The 26,778-nt window shown below is 34.7% G+C and overlaps 3 protein-coding genes across 3 annotated transcripts; 2 read left to right on the top strand and 1 right to left on the bottom strand.

Annotated features, from left to right (window-relative positions):
• The first annotated feature begins 27 nt into the window (after positions 1-27).
• Positions 28-12,486, top strand: LOC100893207 (UDP-GalNAc:beta-1,3-N-acetylgalactosaminyltransferase 2). Its single transcript, XM_030998358.1, has 12 exons — positions 28-254; positions 1,431-1,563; positions 2,443-2,543; positions 2,997-3,085; positions 3,551-3,652; positions 5,046-5,141; positions 5,566-5,679; positions 6,269-6,374; positions 7,240-7,423; positions 7,900-7,978; positions 8,504-8,691; positions 9,055-12,486. Exons 1-12 carry the CDS (start codon positions 146-148, stop codon positions 9,257-9,259), a joined length of 1,506 nt encoding a protein of 501 aa, XP_030854218.1. The 5' UTR covers positions 28-145; the 3' UTR covers positions 9,260-12,486.
• Positions 12,487-12,556: 70 nt separating this feature from the next.
• On the bottom strand, positions 12,557-20,460 carry LOC100893131. Its single transcript, XM_030998357.1, has 6 exons — positions 20,201-20,460; positions 19,074-19,158; positions 17,216-17,354; positions 15,496-16,738; positions 14,954-15,043; positions 12,557-14,431 (listed from the first exon to the last, which is right to left on the bottom strand). Exons 1-6 carry the CDS (start codon positions 20,413-20,415, stop codon positions 14,359-14,361), a joined length of 1,845 nt encoding a protein of 614 aa, XP_030854217.1. The 5' UTR covers positions 20,416-20,460; the 3' UTR covers positions 12,557-14,358.
• Positions 20,461-21,867: 1,407 nt separating this feature from the next.
• Positions 21,868-24,045, top strand: LOC588384. The gene is made up of 3 exons (XM_795410.5): positions 21,868-22,071; positions 22,578-22,722; positions 23,197-24,045. Exons 1-3 carry the CDS (start codon positions 21,928-21,930, stop codon positions 23,286-23,288), a joined length of 381 nt encoding a protein of 126 aa, XP_800503.1. The 5' UTR covers positions 21,868-21,927; the 3' UTR covers positions 23,289-24,045.
• Positions 24,046-26,778: the final 2,733 nt, after the last annotated feature.

Here is a 26,778-nt window from a genome sequence, read left to right as displayed (position 1 = left end):
CATCAACACAGCTGCAGTATCAGGTGACCTCACAGATAGCTAGCGCGCGCCCCTCGGATAAATGCCTCGTCAGGGAAAATGTCTGCGCCCATCCCACTGCATGTCAATTTATTTATCACAAGAATACACATGAAAAAGGCTGAAAATGGCAGGTTGGCCATCTGTTTTAGTAGCAATTGGAGTTGCCTTAGCAGTTATAGTTGTCAATGAAGAGAGCATGTACAATCGACGTCGATCTCGTAGTGGAAATGCAGGTAATTATCCTTCATTTTTCATTCAATTCGGTGCCGAATGAATGTGTGATCGTCCACGTCAGCACTGAATTCGGTCCCACATATGCACATTTGTGTGTGCTGGTAACTATAATTGCACTTAAAACTGTTTTAATTCTATGCAAGTTCTAGAGTGCAGCTGCAGCCTTGAAGTAGGTATTCGTTCAGTATAATGTATTCATGCACATATTTACGTGCAGCCAAAAAAAATCTCATCTAGAATTCTAGATGCAAATTAGTTGCCAATTTGTAGACCTATTCTTCATTTCTCGCAGAATCTCAAGAGTGACGTGACGTTAGTTTGGTCTGTTGGTTGTTTGGGGTGAATGAATGAATGAGTGGTTACCTTTCTCAAAATGCCAATCGCCACGGAAGTGTGGTACTGTTTTTTAGTTGTGTTTGTGAGGTTAGTGTAATGAACGAAATGACATGTCAGAAAAAACACTGACATTTTTAATCTTGTCAAAAAACATAAATTCTCGATGTTCTCACAGTATCGGCTATCGCTGATGAGTGACGGTTGTGGGGAGTGGATGAATGAGTAGTTACCTTTCTCATGAATGACACTGACAATGTGAGATTAGTGGAAGGATTGCGATCAAAGGACTTACTTGTCAGAAAAAAAAACCAGCGATGTCTTATGACTTAAGTTATAGGGTCTAGATCTATTCGTAAGTTTTTTATTAGTCTAGATCTTTTTTTTCACTCTAGATCTATTTCTAAATTCTATTGCAGATACTTTTAGCTTTACAAGAAAAAATCTAAAGAGGAATTAGCAATATTTAAGGTGCTAAACTTTTGTGTGAAATGCTGAGATTTGATCCCTTTTGTTTACGATGAACTTTTTAATTTTTTTTAGTCTTTTATTACCTTTTGTAATAACAAGAGGAAAGCATAGATTACAGGTACAATCTCTCTGGTTATCTATAGAAGAATGTGGGTTAAAACTCTCTAACATGGGTTTTGAAAAAGTAACCAGACTTAAATAAACAAGTAATAATAATTGAACTTCATCATTAATCTATCTCTTTTAAATAATTGTTTCTTAAAATTATAAAAATATAAAAAGTGTAGTACTTCATAAACAATTTTAAAAGAAAATAATGTTAATAAATGTATCTTTCTATCCTGCCTTATTTTTCTATTGAATTGCATCAGGAAAACACAATCATCAGACAAAGTGTGACATATTCATTGGGATATTATCTGCAAGGGACCATTTTGAGCACAGAAAGGCCATTCGTGAGACCTGGCTGGGGTATATTCACACTCATCCCAAGTGGAAGAAAAGGTAAGTTTAAACCGAAATAGCAACTTTGGTTGGTCTTGACAAAGTTGTATATATATTATCAATTGATTCATAATATTAGAGTAATTTCGAGCCCAAGCAGTAAACATTGCTTGTTTTCCTGGGTGTCCACTGAAATCAAGAGGTTGCATTAAATTATTCAGGTGAAGTTTAAAACATATATGTTGAATCTACACTTTTCATTTTGCATCCTTTTTTTTTGCAAATTGCTATCATATTGTATTTCAGGATCAAAATGCATAGATCAGTGAATATAGAAGCTAGTGTGATTTGACAAATCAGTGAATATGTTAGGTTAATAATATCTTATCATTGTGTAAATCATTACAGCAACAGAAAACTGATATCTAGCAGTAGATTAATTAGTCTTACACTATCTATCTATCTATCAGGCTATAGTTTATCCAGACGTTGGACAAAGCACTCCTCATAACATTTCCATTCTTTTCTGTCTCTAGCTGTCCTAGTCCAAGCGGCCGTTCCCATGTATGATGTTAGGTCATATCTCCATCTTCTCTTCTGCCTTCCTCTTCTTCTTTTTCCCATCCTTGGTTGCCATTCTGTTAAACGATTTGTCCATCTATTGTTCTGAAGTCTTGCTACGTGCCCAGCCCATCTCCACTTTGATTCTCTTACTTTCTCCATGATGTCTTTGACCTTTGTTTTCTGGCGTATGACTTTGTGATAGATTTTGTCTCGCAGAGATAAATGCGACATCTTTCGCTCCATAGCTCGTTGAGTAGTTACAAGCTTCTGTTCTAGGTCCTTTGTCAATGACCACGTTTTACACTGATATCAGGTATTCAATTATATCACTTACTTCTTTAACACCTCCTTTTTATTTTGTGTTAACAATTTTAGGATTTGCAGCAAATTTGTGGTTGGTAACCACTCTTGCCACTTGCCACCTGAATACAGAAGAGATCCATACTCATGTACTCCACTCAACATTTCTAAAACAGGTAAAGAAACATAGGATTGATCTATGATAAGTACACTACCTTTTATTAAGATCAGACATTGTCAGCTGAGAGCCAGAAGGGCGTTAGTCAAGTACTTTAACACAGACGTAATGCCCTTCTGCTTCTCAACAGTTGGTCATCTAAATTTTCCAAAAAAGGTGGGATTTGTTTTTCTTTTTTCTTATAGCCCTCCTATATACTGTAATGCCACAGCCCATTCTAAGGATTCATCATATCAATATGAAATGTTAAGAAATCTTTCATTTTATCATACATTTGTTGAAATCTGCTGTAAATATACAGTTAGAAAAAGTTGATGATTATAATTTTGAATTAATTGAAAATTTACCGCTATCAATCACTGTCTCAGTACAAGATGTACATTTATATATAGCATGCCCTCTTGGACATGAGATCTTTTACTTGCAACATTTTTTCTTTGAATCTCTTTAGGAAAGCCCAAGGATATTGTAGCCATGACAGTAGCGAATGATACAGGGATATTCAGGCTGACTTCAGGTCCAATAGGCTTTGATTTCAAGGTGAGAACCCATGATTGAATGTTCACTTTGAATAAGGCAGTGATTCGTCTTAGAAATTCAGAGAAAGTGCGAATTGAATAAAGTAAAAAAAAAGATACTAATATTTGACCATTGTATACTATTGTACACAAGAACAAATGCCCATTACTGATTGATCTTCAATACTCAATTGGTGTGAATTGATTTTTGAAACCTTCTTTTGCTTTGATTTTACTGTGGATGTATTTGATTTAACTTATAAGAGGAGAGTTGTGAGGGTTTTTTTTTATACTTGAACATTGTATTTACATTTCAATAAAGAAATCTCTAACTAATGTACATTATTATAGGAAAATAAGGAAGAATGATATTACGGATGTAATTAATAATGTATATATTTTTTAGTTTCATTTCACTTTGTAGGTTATTTGAAAGATGCCTGTAAATTAAACCTCTTGTCTTGTGTATATGTTTTTGTTTTGAAAGGTTCATTATCCAATCATCCTTCACAAGCTTGGTGTCTTTGATTCATCTGCTGACGGCATCAAACATCCTCTTACAGTGTCCCTCTTTGATACTTGGAGGCAGGTCAGAATTTATGTGCTTGTAATGAGTTTCATGTTGATATGATGATCACTTGTTTTTTTACCTTTTTAAGTCTTTTTAAGACAATTCATTCCTCATTTTCTCAACATTATTTAACCATTAAAGTACACTAAAATTTCTGTAAGGAAGTGCCGTTGTTATGATTAAATTAGTGCTGTAGCCGAAACGCCGAACCGAACGGAAGTTCGCCGAACATGGCACTTCCGAACCGAACCGAACCGAACCGAACACAAAGGCCTGGTTCGGATGTTCGGCAGAAAAATGTAAACGTTTTTGCAAGTTAATAAACTTGTCATTTTGTACCTAATTTTCATGTCATGATAGCTCATTTTATATTTACTTTTTTCCCATTTTTCGCCTTTGTGATTTATGCCTATCCAGTGGTAGGCGCGACTTCACTGGCGCCATTTAAATCCCAAATCCTGACCACGCTACGTCGCGATCGCAAACCATAAACAAAGATACATGTGCGTGATCAAAACATGTTCAGCTCAAGCCCATTCAACAAAAAAATAATATTTTAATTGTAACAATATTGGACAAATTTCGCAATATAAATAATGAAATAAATATATATTATAGTATGGTATTTATTTGTTCAGGAAAAATAGGGATTTTATATTTTTCCTATTGAAAATAAAAACTTGTAAAAAACAGTTAATGACGAGCCTGATTTGCTATTCAAGATGGCAGCTTTCATGACTCTAACATTAGACAACAACTGTCTCAGAAAATCTTTAAAAAATATCATTTATTGACAAATTGAAAACATGATTCTTTTAAAATTGAAAATAAAACACGATTCAAGACGGAAATACGAATGTAAGTAGTACTTTTCTTCACAAATAATTACGTTTAGAGCAGTTTTTTAATGTGAACTTCGTGCTGGTCGGAAGCCCAGTGCCGACCGCTGTGGCTATAATGCTGCTTGCTATTATATTACTGAATCCCGAACCGAACCAAGTTCGGGTGAAAAATTGCCGAACTCTGCCGAACCGAACCGAACACGAACATAGCGTCTGACTTACAGCACTAGATTAAATGCATCTTTGTTCAAATATGAATATTACACACTAAGTGTTTCAGCAATCAAATTTGAAGCCAAAACAAGTTGTGCTGGACTTTTGGACTTGTGTTTAATTGCAAAATTCTTATGCAGTAAGTCCTGTGTCTTCTGAATACAAATTTCCAGACTGATTTAAAGATTTATGGTATGTCATATTGAGAGCTCTATCTCGCACTTTCCATTTCTATACCCAAACAAGTTAATATAGTCCGATAGATTACCTTTAGAAATTAGGTTCTTAGCTTACTTCAGAGAAAGAGATGGGATGATGAATTGAGTATTTTTTATCTACATTTTCTTTGTAAACAGGAGAAGGTAGTGAGTGCTCGTTTTAGTCCAGAGCAACCTGGTGTTTTCATAGAAGGTTATAGATTCAGGGCAGTAGAGCCTTATCTTCTTCCAAAGGTAAGTGAATATATCTACAGTGATGTTCTTTATATCTGGAATGATCATGCCATGAACTTCAATTTTGATTGTGCTCCTTTGCAGCCTACCTTTGCTGATTATGCATGATTTTTATATTCCAGATGAGATATTCTAGAAAACTAGAAAACTAGAAATGTAATCATTTGTAACTTTTTTGAACTGGTAACAGACAGTCATTGCAGCATAAAACTTTTTTGAACTACACAAATTTAGTGTTTTGATTACATTGTGTAATTAAATTGCATGTACGCTCAATCACAATGTTTGTTATTGCAGTACAAATTATGTAGCTAGGGTAATAAATATGAGATGACATAGAAACAAGGAGACGTAATGTAATGTTTGCCGTACCACAATGGATTGCTACAGATTCCTGACATACATGTTTCTCATTTCCGCACAGGGCTTTGAAGGGACAATAGTCGTTAACAGTTTCAATAAAGATGATCCTTCCACAACACTCTACCTCAGCAAAGATGACACTAATAATGGGGGAGGTGTCATAGAACTCCAGCAGGTAACAATTTGATTCATGCCCATTATTTGGTATGGAACCAAGTTTTCAGGCGCTAAACCTTGACAGTGAACTGGATTATCTGCGCTGTAGAAGGACAATTCAATAGGTCCTTTACTGCAATTCTTCACTGAAGAAAAGTTGGTTTAAGCTACAGAAATAATATAAATTGTTGAAATGATAAATGAATACTCTGTGCTTGTAGCCTGCTATAGTACTGTTTTTCTGTTTAAATTGAAGTCCCATCTCATTTAAAAAAAAAAAAAAAAAAAAAAAATTCAGGTGCATTTTTCTTGTTTTCTTTAAAGTACAAAAATAACGATAAAGTTATTTGATGCAACCCTCTATGTAAATGAAAACAACATGCTTAGCATACTCTATTCTTTCCATATATGTCTACAGGGTATAATAACAATTTGTGGCACCTTGTACCTTTGAATTCAAAGAATATTTATGTTTTGTAGCATTAACGTTTAATGTTGAAAGCAATGAGTATTGAAACAATGTTGGAATAATTTGCAGACATAGTTTTATGATAAAACATACTGAAATTATTAATCTTATCCTTTTAATGTGTTTTTTGCCTATCCAGTATAGCAGATATAGTGAAGATAATTCAGACTTTCCAGAGAAGGTTGAGAAATTAGATAGAGGTACAGAAGCTTTGGTGTCAGGAAACTTCATCTACAACATTCATGGTAAGAACACTGGTGTATCTTACCTGTATACTTCTTTCTTTTAGGAATCCAGTTATAAAGTCTTAAGTTTTCATCTGTGCCCTACCCCTCCTCCCACTTTGTGATGGAAAGAGTAAATGGCTGTTGTGTCCACCTGTAATCATCGCCGTTTGCCTAGTATCATCATGTTCGTAGTGCTGATATGAATGCCATTTATTCAGACATTTTTTCTTTATCTGTGTCTCCCCTCAATACACATCAGTTCGGTAACATTCTGCAGTTTTAGTTCTTCTTCAACAGTATTAAAGGTAAAGACCAGTATTGGAAACGCCCCAATTTCAAAAAATGAAATGGAAGCTCTCATTACCAATCATGTGAAAGAATATGTTTTGACTAATACATGATGATAAAAAATTTGCCGGGAAAGGGCCTACTAATTCATATATTTGGTAAATTTGTTTCTCTCATGGTCTGTGAGAGATATAGGGTAGTCCCATATACATCTTTCTGTGTATAGTGCTTGTAATTTTACGAAGAATGGGCCAAATTTCTTATCATTTTGATGATTCCAGAACCTTGCAGATGCTAGATGCTAGATAATCAACCTTTTCTGATCGATTCCACAACGTTTCTTTCACAATGCAATCGCATGACCATAACTGGTCTTTACCTTCAATACTTCAATTGTGATTATATTGTATTCTGTTCATTGTAACCTATGTCTGAGACATTTGTGAGCAAAACCCAAGTATTCATGTTAAATGTACATAGGACTAGGTGTACTTGAAATGAAATTAATTGATTATATTCTGTTGCCGATTGCTGTCATTTTATTGAAGCGAAACTTTAAATTCATAAACTTTTACTAATTAAATCTTCCTGACAGAACCTGACAAGCTCTCTGTATGGATGAACGTGAGTGAGGAACAGTCTTCAAAATGGCATTCCAAGATCGTGAACGAGACGAAAGCCCTTCAAGAAGAGGCTGAGAATCAGAACGATATACTCCTTCTGGATGTTGTAGATACTTATAGAAATATTCCTGCAAAAATGCTGCAATTTTATGAGTGGTAAGATTCTTTCTATTTTTTTTCTTCACTTTTTCATAGCAATTAAGAAATTGTAAGTGTTTGTGATTTAGTAAATTCTTTACAGTTTGGGAATATTTTCATAGACCAAAAAGTCTATTCACATTGTGATAAGCAATCTAAAACTTTAATTTCAATCTCAGTATGCTAATTCAGCTTTTTATGCTCAAAATGTCATCTGTCATTAGTAATGAATAATTTTGAGGTTCTACAAACTAACTGACGTAAAACTTCAAGTCAAAATATGAATTAATTAATTATGAATAATGAAAATTCTATACCGGTATGTCTTTTTATTTTTTTTTAAATTTGCAAGTGGATTGTAGATTGTTCAGAAATATTTTGTTGGGGGGAGGGGGGCAGTGTAAACTGCCAAGAGTTAGCATGTATCTCTTTCTGCAAAGATCTGTAACTAATTGTGTGTGTTTTTCTCCCAATGATATTCATAATTTTGACAGGGTGGTGCAATCAAGCAATATCCAGTATGTAATCAAGACTGATGATGATGTATACATGAATCTGGATCATATTATGCAGGTCAGTACCTCTTATTGTTCATATTTACTAACATATACATATTACAGACCGGAAAGCGTACCCAATGTTGCTACAATTCATATCGGCAAATATAGTAAACTGGTCTTCTGATCAGCATAAATGACATTGACAAGAAAAACTGAGAAAGAAATATATAATATGCACTACCATTGTACTCATGAGGTATGTAAATGAACCAGAATAAGTATTTAATACGATTATATTATTTCCTTCTGAACAATCAATCTTTTGAGAGCACCATTTTTTCTTTTACAATATTTCTTAGGATGATCCATAATTATAAAAGCTATTCCCCAAATATTGTGAAGATATGGGTTCAGTTTGGCTTTAAATTGTATATCAGTCAGTAAATGTCAGCTTGAATATGTTGCTTATTTATCAGTCAGTATATGTCAGCTGTGAATGTGTAGCTTATATTTCAATAATTAGATACCTGACTTGTGGGTTTAATTTTTTTTTATTATATTAGTTACCAAATTCTTGACTTTAATCTTGTGTATGCAGAACTTTGTAATTGATGAGTACCCAACATCTAAACTGTGGTGGGGTCAGTTTCGATTCGGCTGGTCTGTGGAGCATCATGGGAAGTGGGCGGAGCATGACTACCAGTCACCTGTCTATCCATCGTTTGCCTGTGGATCAGGCAGTATGATGACCAGGGATCTATTTCAGTGGATAGCCGCTAATTCAAGGTAATTGGCATTTTATTTCTATTTCATTTTATTTATTATTATCTGCCACTTCTATGGCAGATTAAACTAAATCTTGCAAAGGGCCAGATATGATATTGTCCTTTGTGCATTTTTACAGATATTTTTCTTCTTTTCATTTGAAACCTATTTTTAACACTTTGACATGTGTCTTTGATGTATTATTTCTGCAATGATGAAACCCCTCCTCCTCCCCCCTCCCTCCCTCCCTCCAAAAAAAATTTAAAATGTTATATTTTTTTTTACAGACATAGGATATGGAAAATGCTCATGGTGTAATGTTTTTTTACCAACGGCTCTCTGTTAACTGTTAATTTTCATTTTCTTTACTTTTCCCTTGCACAGAAATCTTTTTAAATTTCAAGGAGAAGATGTATCCTTGGGTATATGGTTAGCTGCACTTCAACCAAATTACCATGACGACCCAAGGTGGCATTGTGACAATACATGTTTGTCATCGATGTATGTATCTGCAGAATTATCTCCAGATGAAATACGTAGCAGATGGCATCATAGAAGACAATGTGGGGACCCGTGTGGGTGTGGATGACGAGAGTAGATTTTTTTTAATTTTTTTTTTTGTTGAAATAGGTCAAATTATTCTCCAGCTTCTTTTTCTTATAGAAGGAAAAAAAAAAAACCTTTTCTTTTGATGTCTTATTCTTTTGTTCTGAAACAGCATAAATGAATTAACTTTATTTGTATAGTTGCTAGATATTTGATGCCGAACAAAGGTCCCCGATTTAGCCTGAGTGAATAGTTCCTGGAAGTTTTTTAATGGAAAATTTTGCTGATAGCCGACGCAAACTCCTTCTTTCTCCTTAAATTTGATGTCTTCCTTTGGACTTTCTCCACTGTGCAATGTTTAGTTTTTGCATCCTGTTCCTGACTTCACCAAATGATGACAGATTGAATCATGTAGTTATTGCATGTATATGTAGTCAAGGAATATGACTATTAAACGAAAAAGAAGCTGGTGAATATATATTTGCCCATAAAGTTGGAATAATCTTTCTATATCTGTTTCAATAAAATGATTGAAATAAAGCTTATATCTTCTCAAAACTTTATTGGTCAACCTCCATGACTCTCTATATATTGATAAAGTTCTGAGAAAATGTAAACTTTAGCAAGAATAAATCATATTGTCACAATCATTTCATGAAAAGAAGTGAAGACAAATTATTCCAACTTTATGGGCAACAGAGTAAATCATGTCTGTTATTTTGCTACTAAATGGTGCTATGTTTTGTCTTCAAATGTACTAGAACAATTGGACCATGTGATTAAAATATGGACATTACAGTATTACTTTTTATCGTAATGTTTTTAAAGAGGCTTTGGTAATATTGATGTAAAGAATTATGAGGTTTGGGAAACTATTTTTGTATAAAGGTTTTGTGGAAGCTTTGTATTTTATTTCCAATTGTTGTGTTTAGGCTCTGACACGAGAATCAATTCTAATTCTTGCCTTTCATCCATAAATTGTGTAAAATCAAAGCACTTCTTACACCTACACATCTTAGAAAATTGAATTTCACCAAATATTTTTCTCCTTCAGTAGTAGAATACCCCTCTTTAATTCTAAATGAGCACAATCAATTTAATGAATTTTGAAACCATTTTATTTATTAGGGATACATGACATTTCCCCCATAATTTGAGTCATGTTCACACATGCATTATTGAACTCTGTTTGATTAACAGGGTTGTTATTTTTTCCTTGACTATGCCCCAAATTGTGCAATGTTTATGGTATTACACAAACTGTCGGTGGTTAAGTATAAGTATTGTGCAGCTTTTAAGTAATTTCTTAAATACTTGTATTTCTATTAGGCTGGTTCGGGTATGAAGCAGTAAACCGAGGCGTTTACAAAAAAATACCTGTATGTAAATGAATGGCTATACTGCGCGCAATAAAGGTCCTACACATATTCAGTGACGTATGTACAAGATGCAGGAATATGAAGCATATTACCGTACACTTCTGTCTTAAAATAACTGCCATGGGTTAACAATAACATATCATATCTGAATGAGTCTTACAACTTGATATGAATGGGGAGGTGTATGCTGTTTATTTTTGCTGGTATTGTAACAGTTGCATTTTTGCCATGCCCCATCTTGGGTATTGTAATACTGTAATACAGTCAGTTTACGACCATCAGTTTCCAGGATTAACGTAAGATAATTTTGAGTGTGCAAGTTGTCATTTTTGCTTTCAGTCCAGTTTGAAATATCTTGATTGTATTGAATTGATGTAGTTCTTCCGTGTTGCCTTTGCTTATCAGTACATGAGATACAATCTTGTTTATGTTGTATTTATTAATCACTTTGTGCCTGTATTTGTATCAAAAGCACAGCACATAACTTGCAGAGGATTGGTAGAGAAAATAAACTCAAGTGTGAAATATATTCTGTACCTACACTAGGATATGTGTGTAGAGTGGAAAAGATACACGTTTATACAATATTTTAAAGAATTATCACTAGACAAAAGATCTAAACAAGAAATTATAGAACTTGGACCAGCAAAATTAACTTGCTATATCAGATATCTTGTTATATCAAAGCTCTTTATAAAGAGTTTCCACTGTATTGCAAGGTTTACAACTGGACTTCATCAGCTGCTGCTTAATTTCTTCTTCCAAAGAAATAATATTGCTGAGCATTACATCAAATCCGTCCCCTTTTTTTAGTAGTTAATTTATTGCATTTAGACATATTTCCATCACATGTCAACATCTCCATAATCACTGATCATTTCTTGCCATTCTACTTCTTGTTCCTTATCATGAGTGATATGTTTAGATGCTAGGACAAGGCGACAGTCAAAGTATTTATCAACCAAATCGTTATTATACCTTGCATTTGGAAAGCCACAACTGTATTTTCTCTATCTTATTACAATTTATCTCCTATAGGCTTGTGTACTTGTTTCTGTGAAGGATGAATTTAAGGGGAAGGGGAAACATATCATAATAGATATTGGTAACTTATAAGTTTTTATAGGTAATAGAATGTATGCGATCATTCATTTCTGTGACATATTGAACATTGATTGCTATGAAATTCAACATGTTTTGGATACTCTCCCCTTGTTAATGTGCAAATTTCAATTTCTTTCTTTCTTTCTTTTTGATTTTTAAATACACCTAGCCAGGTGAAGTGCTGCAACAACACAATAATCATATCATCAAAATGCAACTCAAAGACAGTATTTAACCCAAAAAACACTTGCCATGTTAACTAGCTGTATTCGTTTTAAAATGACAACCTACGAGATCAACTTAAAATTATAATGTTCTTCAAAATGATTAATTTTTTTATCTGCAAGTCAGTTGAGAACTAATTTTTACTGTAGACATGACTTTTTCAAATATTTTGTATATTATATTTTGTTAACAATGTACGAATTGTGATGTATATGGTGTATATTTGTTAATACCCACCAGTTATGTCATGCTTGAATGTATATCAATTTGTATGTACCATACAGAAGTGTGTGTTTCTATTTTACAACATATTCATTGGTGCTGATTAAGTGCTTTGTTATATTTGATAGCTTGCAAATGTACAAGATAAAACAAGAGACTGATGCTATATTTTTGTATAACTTTGATATTTCATATGTATGATAGGGAGTATCCTATGTAAAAATTGAAGGATGAAATATCATCTGAACAGTTGAATGTATGTAATTGTGATTTTATGGATGACAAAATATTGTATGACAGCTCATTTTTGTAATAAAGAAACCGAACAGTAAGATAAATTTAAGTCTTTGCATGATGCAATGTTTTATTCAAGCATGACTGAGTTTTTAAACAATATGTGTACTAACTGCTGCTTTGATGTTCGAAATGATCAGAAGATGATCTTATAAACATTGCAAACTATACAACTGCTTTAATTCTTCTCTTCTTCAAAAAGTTTATCATACAAATTGAATAGATATGTTCTACATTTCACCTGACGTTTTGTTAAACCAATCATCTACACAAATACATGTCTCACATCAACATCTCTCGCATCAACAGTTTTGCCCTTGAAATTGGAAAGAAAATGCATGGAATGTAATTTTACAAAAACCACATCTATGTGAGATATGATATTGAGTCAGGGATGCACTCATATTTGTCTACTTTAGTTATTACAGGTAAATGCACGTTTTTTCTTTAGCATTAGAGGTTTTAAAAGTTTAGTTTAACAATATCAACTACTGAACATTGGAAAATTCACTTAAATTAAAATGTTTTGATACTCATACTTCTATAGTTCTTTTGTAAATGTAAAATATAAAAAAATATCAACACATTTACATGGCAAACATTTAGACTTGAATATCATATATACAAATATACAATGACTGAAATTCAATGAAATCCAATAGAAATATTCAGTTGAATTCAATAAGATAGTGGATATGCTAACATGAAACATGCAACATGCAATACTACTGAAGTGACTTTTGTATCCAGTCGTTATATCTGGAAATAAAAGTTGTCCACACATAATAGTTGATAGTACAAAATACATGTACATATGAGAAATGTATGAACTTGGGTGTGATATACAAAGAAAATAACTTTGCATTACTTGTATTGATTTTAGAATTTAGTTGAAAAATGAGTATTAAGGTTTTTACTCTGATTAAACTACTTGAAGAAATGAGATTTCCACACATACAGTCTGTGAAGTAATATTACTTCACAAATTAATAATACTTCAGCAAATGAATGCTACATGCTTTCATTTCAAAGTACTTTTCAGATTTGATTGTTTTTTATATGACCATACTATTCACACCCACACAAATAATGGAGAACCAAACATAAATTGATTTGGTTTAATGATCATTGCAATTGAGAAAAATCAGTGACTTCCCGTTATATTACATGAAGCCTAAATGCAGATATTCTAATTTTCGATTCAAATGAATTTAGCCTCAAGACTTATCTGTTGAACAATCCTTCACCTTTAATAATCATTATTTCACTATTTCCACATAGACGAGCTTTGCATGTGTAAAATAAAGATCGGACTGAAGATTGAATATTAACGTTAATTGTTAGTTATCAAAATAATTATCACAAAGTGTTAAGGTCAATATGCCACCACTGATCAAGAACATGAATACAAAAGTATGAAAAGATATAAAATTCACTTAAATTTGAACTAAATCAATGCATTATTGAGAAGTATCAGAAATTGTCAAAAGATACCGGTAACTTTGATTGAACCGTGTAATACAAAAACTCAACAAATAGCAAAGCAATTCCAAACTAGAATGATTTTCATAACAAATTATTTTAGTAACATCTTGATGTTTATTTAAAACTATTGAAACACTTCATTTATGTAAGAAGATAAACATCATACAAAGATACACACTTACGTTTGAATGGTTGAATTACAACTTTTAAATTGCTGAACATTTATTAACCTTATAAGCAATGAACCTGCAAAAACTGGTTTGAAATGCAAATTCTTGATTCTGTCTTTGTTGGGATTTTCTCCTTTCTTCAATCAATCTTTTTACAGATATGTTCCCCTATTCCTGCAGTATTCAACAGTTGCTAAAGCTGTTCATCTGATTGGTGAAAAAAGATCTAATTTTCAAGTGTTTAACAGTCATGGTGAATACCTTTATCGATCTGACAGGGTACTCTTAAAGCCAGCTTGCTTCTTTTGCCGAAGGTTCCATGCACAAGCTCTTTTTCTAGGATACAAGAAAGAGAAATATGGGCAAAAAGCCATCAGAGAATCGCCCAAAGTATACTATTAGCTCCAGCGAGGTTGACAAAAATTGACATACGGTAATACAAATTTTTTTTAAATCCTTTTGAGACTTTGACTACGAACAGCGGCAGGCTTTGTTAGACTATATAGCTGTGATGCCTGCTGGCAACTAGTTATCCAGTTATCCACTTTCAGAACTCAACTATAAAGACATACCTATTTCAGATTGCTTACAATTAGTTACTGTCTTTCGTAAACAACACTAATCAGACGAATATTTCCAAGATTATAAGCAAGACTTTAATTAATAAATGTTTTCCTTGTTCCAAAGTGGAAATAATGTCCAATAATTTTCAAGTTATGAGGTATCAAAAAAAAGAGGCTTTACTGTATAGAATCTAGTACAAATGTAAATGTATATAGCACTTTCATTTTTGTTTTGGTAGGTCACATATCCATTTAAACACGTTTTGCGCATATCTCTGCGAGGTTCCTTATTTACCCGTAAAGCTGTTTGAAATTGTCAGGTATTTCATTCCATGCTTGTCCAATCAGTCTGTTGATCTCTTTGCTTTTCAATGTAGGCCAACCACTAAAAATACAGAAAAGATGCACTTTATTATCAAACTTATGAAAACACAGCTTTAAGAAAGAATTTTTAAATTAATGTTCACTATACGGAGAGGTTAAAAAAAGTGATTATGGAACAAAGAGAATGAGAAAGAGAAAGATGTTTAAAAATCACCTGCTTTTATACCGTTGTCAGTATTTTCTTTGTAAAGGTGTAAGCCACAAATATGTTTAAATAAAGGTGTTAAGAATTTTCAATTCATGAACAGCTTCAGAATGCATTTTCAAAGACTGTCAGGTATTATCCATGTTATATGATTTATTTATAATGACAAGGATGCATAGATCTACTGAAGATATGAACATCCTATCCAGTTTCAGTCAATTTCACATAATTATAGAATGCTGAAAAGATTGTTTGAACTGGAATATCTTTATCTATTCTAAATAACAATTTTTTTTGGAGTTACTTACTCTTTGAACCTCTTGATATTGACCTTGATGAATAGTTCAAAGCCATCCATCCCAGATCTCTTGGAAGAAGACTGCTGTCCAAGGAGGGACTTCAACACCATTGAATCATCTCCAACATCTAGGATGATTTCAACGGTTTGCCTCACCGGTTGAAACAGAGAAGCCTGTGGATTATATTCGTCAAATGGATGGACACTGGTACAGGACATCCCGGGGTTTGGACCAACCACTTTGCCATCTAAGCCATTGCTGAGGGTGCAGTTTATGTAGCCAAAGGTTGGGTTAGGATCACGATCAGGGACGAGGTTTTGGTTGAGGATGTTCTTTGCTGGAGGTGAGCCAGGAGCAGTGCTGTTTGGAAGGGGTCGCATTTGAGAGATCATAGGAATGGCAGTCTGCTGGGTGCCGCCACTTCCAGGACATGGCTGAAGGAGACTGGATGGAGTAGGAGCAATGGTGCTGGATAAATTACAATTATCTTGCTGTAGTGGCAAGAAAGTGGTAGAATCAGCCTGATTGCCATCGCCATGACAAAGAAAAGAAATGGGTCCTCTCTTGTCGATGAAAGGAATAGACAACAGGTGGGAAGAGATAGCGGGAACTGGGAGGACCACTTGTTGCAAGGATGACCTCTGACCCCACTGGTTTGGGATGTGGCTGCTCTTTTGATTGACCTCAGAAAGAGTTGGGATATATTTCACCCCTGTGTCACATCTGATCAGATCTGCCAGAGAATCTCCCCCTTGCTGCAGATCATGGCTAGAGCTGGAACCACAGCTTCCCTGTGTAGATTCTTGATCAGTGGTCTTGCTGCTGCTGAAACCATCGTCAAGGGACCCCGTTCCCCAACTAGAGCTGGTAAAAGACGAGTTCATCTGGCTTGTCCGGGAGGCATCCGTTTCAATGGAACTCTCAGAGCAGATCATCCCACTCATGGAGCCGCTTGCTAGCAGACTGTCCTGAGTGTTCACTGTACTGAGGAGAGATTCCACATCTTCTTCTTTCATGTCATCATCTTGAAGACACTCATTACTGATCTCCGCCACCTGTAGGTCATCATATCGGATGCTCTCCTTCTTATGTCGTGCTGTCTTCATGGCTCTTGTTTTGCTCTTGGTTGTATTCTTCTTGATTGGCAAACTTGTCAAGGACTTGTCTGCCTTGAAGTTGAGACGGGCTAGCAGCTCATGTATGGACTCTACAGAAACTGGTGTGTCAGCAGGAATCTCTTTCTGGAACCCGTCTGTATTTTAAAAAAATATAGGTAATAAAACAGAAAATAGGAAGAAGCAAAAATATAGGTATTAAAATAGAAAATAGAGAGAAGCAAAAATAAAGCATTTATTTTTAAGCAAGAGGCAAGATTCCATCATGTGCTATATTCAGTACATTATATCATTCCATGTCAACCCCTTATCTGCAAATATTATAATTCATAATTGAGCAGTCCTTGTATTGAGACTTGAGAGGTAAAGGGGTGTTAACTTTGAGTAGAATCTCTCATTCGGTTATAAATGTATGATAACTGATTTAAGCTGTAATTTTAAAAAGGTAACCTGAGCGGGAAACACTCTCATCCTATTTCTTCTTTTATATTTTCAATAAACCTGATGTTCCTTAAAGAGTCTGTTTAGTCTTTATTTTTCTTTTAATGTAAAAAACACATAAACTAGGGAAAAACCCTTGTCAGACACTTTGTTTTCTCCTATTTAAGACTTACCTATCAAAGTATATAAGGGAGCACTGAATGAAAGATCTCCAGAATCATTTGTTTGATCGATGTCCATATCCAAGCATAAATCTGCTATCTTGTCTTCTAAGAACTGAATATAATCACCCGTCTTGTTCAACACATAGTGCTGTGAAATAAAAAAAATATTCAGAAGGGGGAAAGTGAAAGACAAAATGATCAATATACTATTATTTTCTCTAACAATTCTTGATTACATGTGATGCATTATGGGAAAGTGTCAACAAAAATATCAGCTTTGGCATTGTTATATACCCTAGGAGATAAGGAGATTTAATCATTTGGTCACTGGGGGTAATTTTTATACATGTTTATCAGCTGAGGAGATTTGATGGGCCTATTCTATTGAAAAATGTGCTGAGGTGCTAGAAAATGGGTTGAAATTTACCACATCCCCTCCCCCCGCTCCCCCCCCCCCCCTATCAACAATATGGTCATCTCAGTCACATTTTGAACAAAAATTGACAATTTGTACTGAATTTTGTCCAAAATTTGGATGGGTGAGTTTTAATATCCAAGTTTAATATAATATCCCAAGACGAAAATCCCATTGAAACCAATTGAACACCAATTGAAATTTCAATTGGTTTCAATTGGTTTCAATTGGTTTCAATTGGTTTCAATTGGTTCCAATTGGTTCCAATTGGTCTCAATAGGTTTTAACAGGTTTCAATGGGACTTTAATAGGACTTCAGATGGTTTCAATTGGTCCAGATTGGCCCCATTGGACAAATTGGACCCATTTGCCCCATTGGCCTAGGCCCCATTAGACTTTAATGGGTCCCCAATTGGTTTCAATTGGACCAATTGGCCTTAATTTGGACTTCAATTGGTCCAATTGAAACCAATTGAAATTCCATTAAAGTCTAATAGGGCCAATTGAAATCAATAGAAATCAATAGAAATCAATAGGACCAATGCTAAATAGAAACCAATTAGACCAATATAGAAACCATTAGGACCAATAAGACCAATAAAAAACAATAGGACCAATAGAAACCAACAGAAACCAATAGAAACCAACAAATCTAGGCATCTCATGAATATTCATTATCACTTTACACGTGTCACAGAAAAATAAAATTATCATGATTTGTTTAGCAAATTATGACAATGCACATCAATTTTGTGATTTCTATTTTCCTTCGGCAATTATTAACCAATAGATTATTTTGTCTGATCATGTTACAATTACATTCACGTTTTAGCAATAGATATATTGATTATATGATTACTAACCAATAAACAACATGCATATGTGTACGAGCCTGAGTCACTGTAAATGTAACTCTTAAATTCACTTCAAATGATCTATGTGATGAAGTTAATGCAAATGAGATTGGAATATACCTAATTGGTGGACAGTTGCCAATATCGATTATGAAGTATCAGTAATTTATCACGGGTTCTTCTAACTGGATCGATTTACCAATTGAATCCCCATTGAATCCCAATTCAATACCAATTGGCAATTTGGAGTACATGGAAAGTGAAACAATGGGTACCCATTGAGACCATTTGGCAATTGGTCCCCATTGGAACCAATTGGCAATTGGTCCCCATTAAAACCAATTGCCAGTTGGTTTCAATGGGGACCAATTGCCAATTGGTTTCAATGGGTACCCATTGTTTCACTTTCCATTTACTCCAAATTGCCAATTGGGATTCAATGGGGACATTCAATGGGGATTCAATTGGATTTTCGTCTTGGGAATGTGTACTGATATCCATTTGAAATCAACAGTTCGGATAACCAACCTGTTTGGGCACATAATGTGGTATTAACGGCTTTCACTTCATTAACTGATGCTTTACTTTAGTTCATTACCTTTGTTTCTGGTTCACTGGGTTCACAAGTAGGAAGTGCACTGATTATTTTCCTGATGGCCAGGTTCAGGCTGTAATGTCTTTGCCTGAATGAGTGAGGCAAATTTCATTATACACAAGATAGAGAGAGAGAGAGAGAGAGAGAGAAAGTTTACAATCAGAGGTAGACAATGTCTTAGATACACATACACAATGACATGGAAATTGTCATTGTCATATGCAATCATCCACAAATTAAGGAGTTTGATCAATGAAAAAGAAGCAATGAATAAGGTCAAAGAAAAAGACCAATCGGCAGTAGGGATTAGCATTTTTTTAATTAAAAATAATTATAAATACCATACTTAAAAGTAATGGGTCTACTTTTAAACATCAAATTAGTAAAGATCTCTGCACCTGTATCATCAAGTTAAAATCTACAAAAGGCTTTTTACAATGCTCAAAATCACGCCATAGCCTTGTGTGATTATTCCCCATAGCTGGCTTGATAGAATAACATTTGTAATTTTCTTTGCCTTCAAATTTCTCCTTTAAAAAATGTCATCTTAAAATGGTCACTGCACTTGTGGTGGAAGCATACATGTTTGGAAACTCTCTTACTATTAATTATGCCCACGAGTCGCTTAAGCCTTAGGTTCATTTCATTTGGGAATAGGCTTAGCCTAGACCTATACTATAGCCTAGTATAGGCCCTAGATCAATGTCCCTCTGACCTCTGTTGAAAGAGTGCATCAAAAGACATAGATCTAGGCACCCTGTGCCACACAGTGCCAATTAACTCCTCCCTGCAGACAGATGTTTCTGTCTTTTAACTTTAACTTATTATCATAGATCTATCTAGCCTACCCCAAGTCCAAGACGAAAAGTAAGTTACGTTAATTTCTTTACACTCATTTATTTGGCGCTAATTGTAACTTTGACGCTGGTCACTCATTGGTGTTGGCTTGCTCAAATACGAACTGTCTCAAGACTCAAGTAAGATTAAGATTCAGTCTACTATCTGGGGCACACTCTTTTTCTGTTTAACTTCAAATGAAAATCTTTAAAAATTAAGATCGGAGAAATATTCTAACGTTTCGTGCCTCCAGATACTTTTCGTTAAATTAACTGTTTACTCTAGATCTATACCTCTCATGGATTCGATGCATTTCCCGTTTATCCTCCAGCTCGTCCGGAGACGGTCCCCGCTTCTTAGTTTGGTTTTTTGAGCTTGACTTCGTCTTCGAGTTCGCCGATTTTTTCACATTCTCACAGCATTTCTTGCTCCGTGATCCATCTTTATTCCCAGGATTTGATGATGTCGCAGCTTTGGAACGGGATCTTCTCGACTTTAGTTTTCGCATCTCGTCATCCCTTTCTTTCTTTTCAAATTAGCAAGCTGAATCAATCTGGTGTGGTGGCCTTGCTATTCATGGATCATGGAGTCTCTGATCTATAGCTAAAGCTACCCAAAACGTCATCAGCGCAATGCATGCACAGCATACATATCATGCAGAGATATGACAGCTAGTTCAATAATCGTCGTTTTGATTGGTTGAAAGTCTCCGAACATTGCCTTTACCAAAGCCGTTGTGTATTATTTATTGTATTACTTTAATAGCCTTCATAGATCTAAGTACAATAAAACAAAAAATACTATTTTCATTACATTAAAATGTCAATTACAAAGTACGCAATAATTTAAAAAAAAGTCTAAGACTCGGATATGTAGTTTAATTAAACTTCCTGATTCGTTTAATATGTAGATGTAGATGTCGATCACACATGGACAACTAGAACTATATCTCTACAATGTAGATCTTATTTATCCATAGTCCATATTTATGTACAGGGTTGTAGATTTTCAATTATTGCATTGTTGCTGAACATCCTAGAGATCTAAGCATTATACACTAGAAAACCATTTACGTCAGTACGTAGGGCGGCGGAGCATATCTTTCAAAGTGGGAGAGGGGGGCACCAACAAAACAGGGCACTTTCTGGAGAAAAAAGGGCACATTCAAAGGGAAACCTCAAAGCGAAAATACACCCTACATTGTGATTACATTACCAGGGATGGTTTCAATATTTGTTTATTTCTTTACATGATCCAAGATACTGCTTAAGCATCATTTTTTACAGTCAAGTGTGATGGTCTGAATATTACAAGTTTAAAGATTTGCGAGGTCGCAGTGCGAAAAACTTGCATCTTATAAAGAGGAAAATATACAGTCCTGATGGGGGTAATAAGCACTTGGCTGAGATGAAATGGGGCACTTGTGAGAACAGAAAGTAGCACTTATTCCAAAGAAAAATAGGCACTTGTCGAAGCCAAGGCTTCCGATTTTAATAGAGGCATTTTATCAGAGAAGTTGGAAGGGGTGCATTTATGAATAGGGGAAGGGGCTCTTATTTAAACAGGGGGCATTTATCAGAAGGAAAAAAGGCACTTAATTATTAGAAGAAAAAAAAGGGGCACGTGTCAATATAAAAGGAGTCATTTATTGTCAGAGGTAAAAAGTGGCACCCATCAGATATATGAAAAGGGAACTTTGTACAAAGGAAAAGGGCACTTGTTAAAGTAAAATGGCACCTCTCAGATTTAAATATGGGTATTTATCATAGGTGGTAAGGGGCACTTTTCCTATGTAAAAAGGGGCACTTTAGGGGTATTTGAAAAGGTGGGAGCACTGTGCCCCGCTGCTCCCCCCCCCCCCCCCACCCCCGCCGCCTCTTTCAGTACGTCTAGTGAAATATGAATTTTGTCTTTCTTTTTTTTTTTACGTTTGACAAAAAAACGATACTGTGCTATTTGAAAGAGACTAGCCAGAGGGGGGAAAAAAGAGTTCTGCTGCACTGGTTTCGAAGTATTGAAAATGACAAGGATTCCGGATCAAGAAATTAGCTCTTCACATTCTCTTGATAAAGTGAATGAAGAGGATGCTATTCTTCATTGTCAGTTGAATATATCCAGAACAAATGTAAAAGTTCTCAGTGAAAGCATCATCAAGTTATCACAGGTAACATGCACTGCCCCACACCTTGATAATGGTGTTATGTTTTGTTAGAGTCGGGTGTGAATCGACCGGTGCGATCGGCCGCGTGAGTAGACTGGATAGTTTCCATGTGAATGTGTATGTGTCAATGATATAAGACGTTGCGGGATGTGGGTCGATGTTTTGAAATGTAAAGTTAACAGGACTTCACAGGTGCCTCCCCTTCCTTCCCAGCAATATCTTTCTGCATTTTAGAGAATTCTTATAAATCACCTGATCTGTTTTCCTTAAAAGTTAAACAAATTTTTATATCTTTAGATCAATTATCATTATTTTTTTCTTGTCACACTGAGTTCCTAGCTGACTTGTGCCACCCCATCCCTGCAGCCAGAGAATCCTGACCTTAGATCTGCCACCTAAACATACAACAGAAACAGTGTTTTCCTAATATATGTGTTTACATTGTCGCAGGTTTGATGTCTCTAAATGTCACAAGTTAAGTCACCATGTTTTATCCACAATGTTTACAGGAGGTCGAACATGCTCTCTTGAGAAAGAAATCGTCGTCTCAGCTGAAGGTGGATGTGGGTACAGACAAGGAACGGATCCAGTCACCCATTGAAGATGCCATGGCGATATGCACAGAGCTGAGTACTTCTCCAGAATACTTTGAAGGTGAGTAGTGTACTTGAATGAGAAGGGACAGTATTGGCATGAAAAATTATTGCAATTCACTAAACATACGTAAAAATTCATATTTTCCTAAGAATGAAATTGTGCATTGCACTATCAAATGAAGAACATTACAGATCAGGGCAGGAGTCATTAGAAAGTTGGATGAGTTTTTATCTACTTGTGCATACAGAATGCATAGCAGATATCGAGTTGTTGCAGATCATGCTACTGTTGAATATTGGTATTTGATTTTGATTTTGATTCAAAATTGTCAACAAGATCATATAATTTTCAAATGAAAAAGACTAACTGAAGATATTGTTTTATCTTCTTATTTTTTCCTTTATTCCCAAATGGATATTCTGGATCTATTTTATTTTCAATCAATTTCCTGAAATCACTTTTAATTGTAACAAGTATAAACTATAAAACGGTAGCTGTGTTTAACATCCCCCCTCTCAATTGAATGAACAGATGTTTCAGCAGCACTCAAACAGAGACAGTCATCCCTACAAGAAACTGTCAAGGCTTTGACCAAAGAGATTGCTGACCTTAAAGACACATGAGCAACTGCAGAGTTTGGTGATGGACTAAAGTAAAGGTATTCTGCAGAATTGCTAAAAAGCAGTAGGACAGACCAGAACAGGATCAGGACATAGACTTCTTCAGAGTAACTGGACAATGGACATCATACAAGAGTTAGATTCACTCAGATGTGCTTGATCTGTAGGGAATTTATTTTTCTACTTTTTGTCATTGAAAAAGTTTGGATAAGTATTAAAATATTGATTTGCATGGGAGCTGAAAGAGTAAAATATCGAACTCTATAGAGTTGAAAAAGGTTTGGTCTTTCAAACAAATCTGCTAAAGACTTCATTGTGCAGGCAAAAGTATTTTGTATTTGAGGTAAAATTAGATATGAAATAAGTTGATTCTGCCTTATATGCTGTTCAGTATTGCTTGAAATAAAGTAGACACATTACCACCAAGTCACACCAAGGTCTATGGGATAATGCATGCAGTCAGGCGTGACACAGTGTGAGACTGTCAACTTTATTCCAAGCAATACTGTAATAGACTTCAGTAGGCCAACAGTCTGTTCTGAAGTATTCTTCTCAATTAGCCTGTAAGATGTGATCCTTTAAAAGTATTGCTGAAAAAAGGTTGACACCCATACTGCAACTCACTCTGAGATTTCCACTAAACACCGACAAAACTTTCCTTTGGGAAGGGGTTTTCAGTTTTGTTTTCTTCTTCCCCTTCGTAAATCTCAATTGAATCATTTTAACTCAAATCCTCCCCCCCCCCCCCCCCAATATACATGTAAAATGCTCTGGCCTCCAGTTTTAGAGGAAGGCTTTAAATGCCTTCTAACATTCATAACTCAACATTGCTTCATTAATTTTGTTCCATTTATTTAAAAATTAAATCTTGTGTATTGTAATTTCTTCTGGTGCAATTCAATGTACTGTCAACATGCTATTAACTTTCGGTTTAAAGCTTTTCCTCTTTGAGGCTGATGAAGATAGGGACAGTATTCATAGAAAGTCCATCCCGTCTGTAACTTGCTAGGAGAGTGGTTCTGGCATGTGTGTGCATGTTCGAGTCCTATCTTATTATTATCGATGGAACTTGGTTTATCCATCATAATTGAGGTCTTTAGTTAGTACATGTACTTTTAAAAGGCAAATGCTCTGTAGCATTCTCTCTATGATTGCTATCTCAGCTCGATTACTTTGTAAACTGACTTTTATACCAATGCAATTCAAGAGAAGATGTTTAAAATGTCCAATCATGGGTTTATAAGACAGCATTTCAATGTGCTTGATAATTTGTAAAAACGGATGTGTTTACTTGGAATTTGCTCTTTGGCATTAAGTTTTATTGATGTTGTTATTGTTTTCTTTTTCTTTTGTGTAATTGTTCATTTTGTTTAAGTTTTCCATGTTTATGTTTGTGAAATAAAGATAAATAAGATTTTCATCACTGATATGTTTTTCAGTTTTTCTTATTTCCCTCTTTTATAATCATTGAAAATGTTATAAGTATTTAGTGCATAATATTTATGTCAGTGTAAGAAAAACTAGTGATTTATTGGTGAGTTTTATACTCTACTGAGCTTTTTGTGATAAACATACAAAAAGTGAAGGAAGAAAAATGTACCATAGATTGTGTTAAAATTGTATTTATTATATTACATATCTAGATATATCATATATTTCATTCAAGAAAGTCTTACTTTCAACACCATACCATTCTCTCATTAGCACGTAAAAGGTGAATTAATACACTTTTTCAGTACTGAAATAAAAGTTGTATGTACTTCTTTTCTAACTCCAAGTTGAGATGCGCCGTAAAAATAATATGTCACACTAAACTTACATGTATATTCAAAACATGGCAAAGATTTATACAATGAAACAATTTTCATCATTCACACAGTATACACAGTTGAATGCACTTGATAGTACTTGGTGTAATGAGGCCAAAGCTGAATGGAAACACTGTTTTGAGAAAATAGTAGTGATGGGTATTCTAATGGGCAAGTCCAAGTTGTTTCCCATACATTATCAAGTATTATTGTATTGTATTTCGGAATTGCGAACATGAAATGACATAAAACATGTATCTGATGGTTTTGTCTGATTTGCTCTAACAGGGCTATCAGCTTAAGCTTAATACCATCCTCAGATATACTGAAGGGACAAAAAGGCTTGAAATCGCCATGTACTAGTGACTTTCATTAATAATGCTTTCATTTTTTCAACAATACGAACATGGGCTACCTTAAATCATCTACAGACTGATATATCAGAAAATAACTAAATGAAGAATTGGCATCACTTGAAAGTTTTTGTACACATTACACATAGTATGGTTTTGCAATTGCTTTGATGCATTATAAATGGTGGGTAGCATGAATTATAATATTGTGTATTGACTTGCCAGCATATGAAACTGATTAAAAATGTAGATGAGTTAGTCCACCAGATTACATGTGTTGAAATCATTGATGGGCAAAACATCCTTCATCAGACCTATCAAAGCACAATATGATACAATAGCTCCAAGTCTAAACTATCCTGCAAAAGCCTCATTATAACTTAAGTAAAATATTGTAAATTAATTCATTGTATATGTAACTAGATGGAATTCGACTGCGCGCAGTCGAAAATGATGCCTCCGTTATAGAGCAATTTTACAAACCAAAACAGAAAAAAAAAATTGAATTCACGTTCAATGGTAATCCATTGACAGGTTCTCAGAATATTGTGATTACAAGCAATTTCTCATATACATATATGACCCTTTGATCTTTGACCTCATGACCATAAAATCTACTCAGTTCATTGGCTCTGCAAGATGTTCTGAGTTGAATAGTAATCCATCTGTCAGTTCTAATGAGAATGCGTTCACAAGCTATTTTTGCATACATAATGGGCCCATGACCTTTGACCTTTGACCTTATGAACCAAGAATCTACTCAGTTCATTGGCTCTGCAAGTAACAAACATGACCTAATTTTGGCATGAATCCATCAATCGGTTCTTGAGATAACGCGATCACAAGCTGTTTTTGCATTCATAATGTGCGCTGTGGCCTTTGACCTTTGACCTACGTGCTCCAAAATCTAATCAGATTGTCTTCCTATGGTGATACACACTATCATTAAGTTTGAAGTTTAAATCTCCAGTGGTTCTTGAGATATTATGATAACAATCTCAATGTATGGAATTTCATAAGTTGACCTCTGTGACCCTTGACCTTTGACCTACGTGCTCCAAAATCTAATCAGATCGTTTTCCTATGGTGATACATACTATCCTTAAGTTTGAAGTTTTTACATCTCCAGTGGTTCTTGAGATATGATAACAATCTCAATGTATGGAATTTCATAAGTTGACCTCTATGACCCTTGACCTTTGACCTACGTGCTCCAAAATGTAATCAGATTGTTTTCCTATAGTGATACACACTATCACTAAGTTTGAAGTTTAAATCTCCAGTGGTTCTTGAGATATCATGATAACAATCTCAATGTATGGAATTTCATAA

The sequence above is a fragment of the Strongylocentrotus purpuratus genome, unplaced genomic scaffold, assembly GCF_000002235.5.
Source record: "Strongylocentrotus purpuratus isolate Spur 01 unplaced genomic scaffold, Spur_5.0 spur5_scaffold_5, whole genome shotgun sequence".
Classification (NCBI taxonomy): Eukaryota; Metazoa; Echinodermata; class Echinoidea; order Camarodonta; family Strongylocentrotidae; genus Strongylocentrotus; species Strongylocentrotus purpuratus.
The sequence above is the reverse complement of the archived record's forward strand: the minus strand, read 5'-3'. Positions and strand labels throughout refer to the sequence as shown.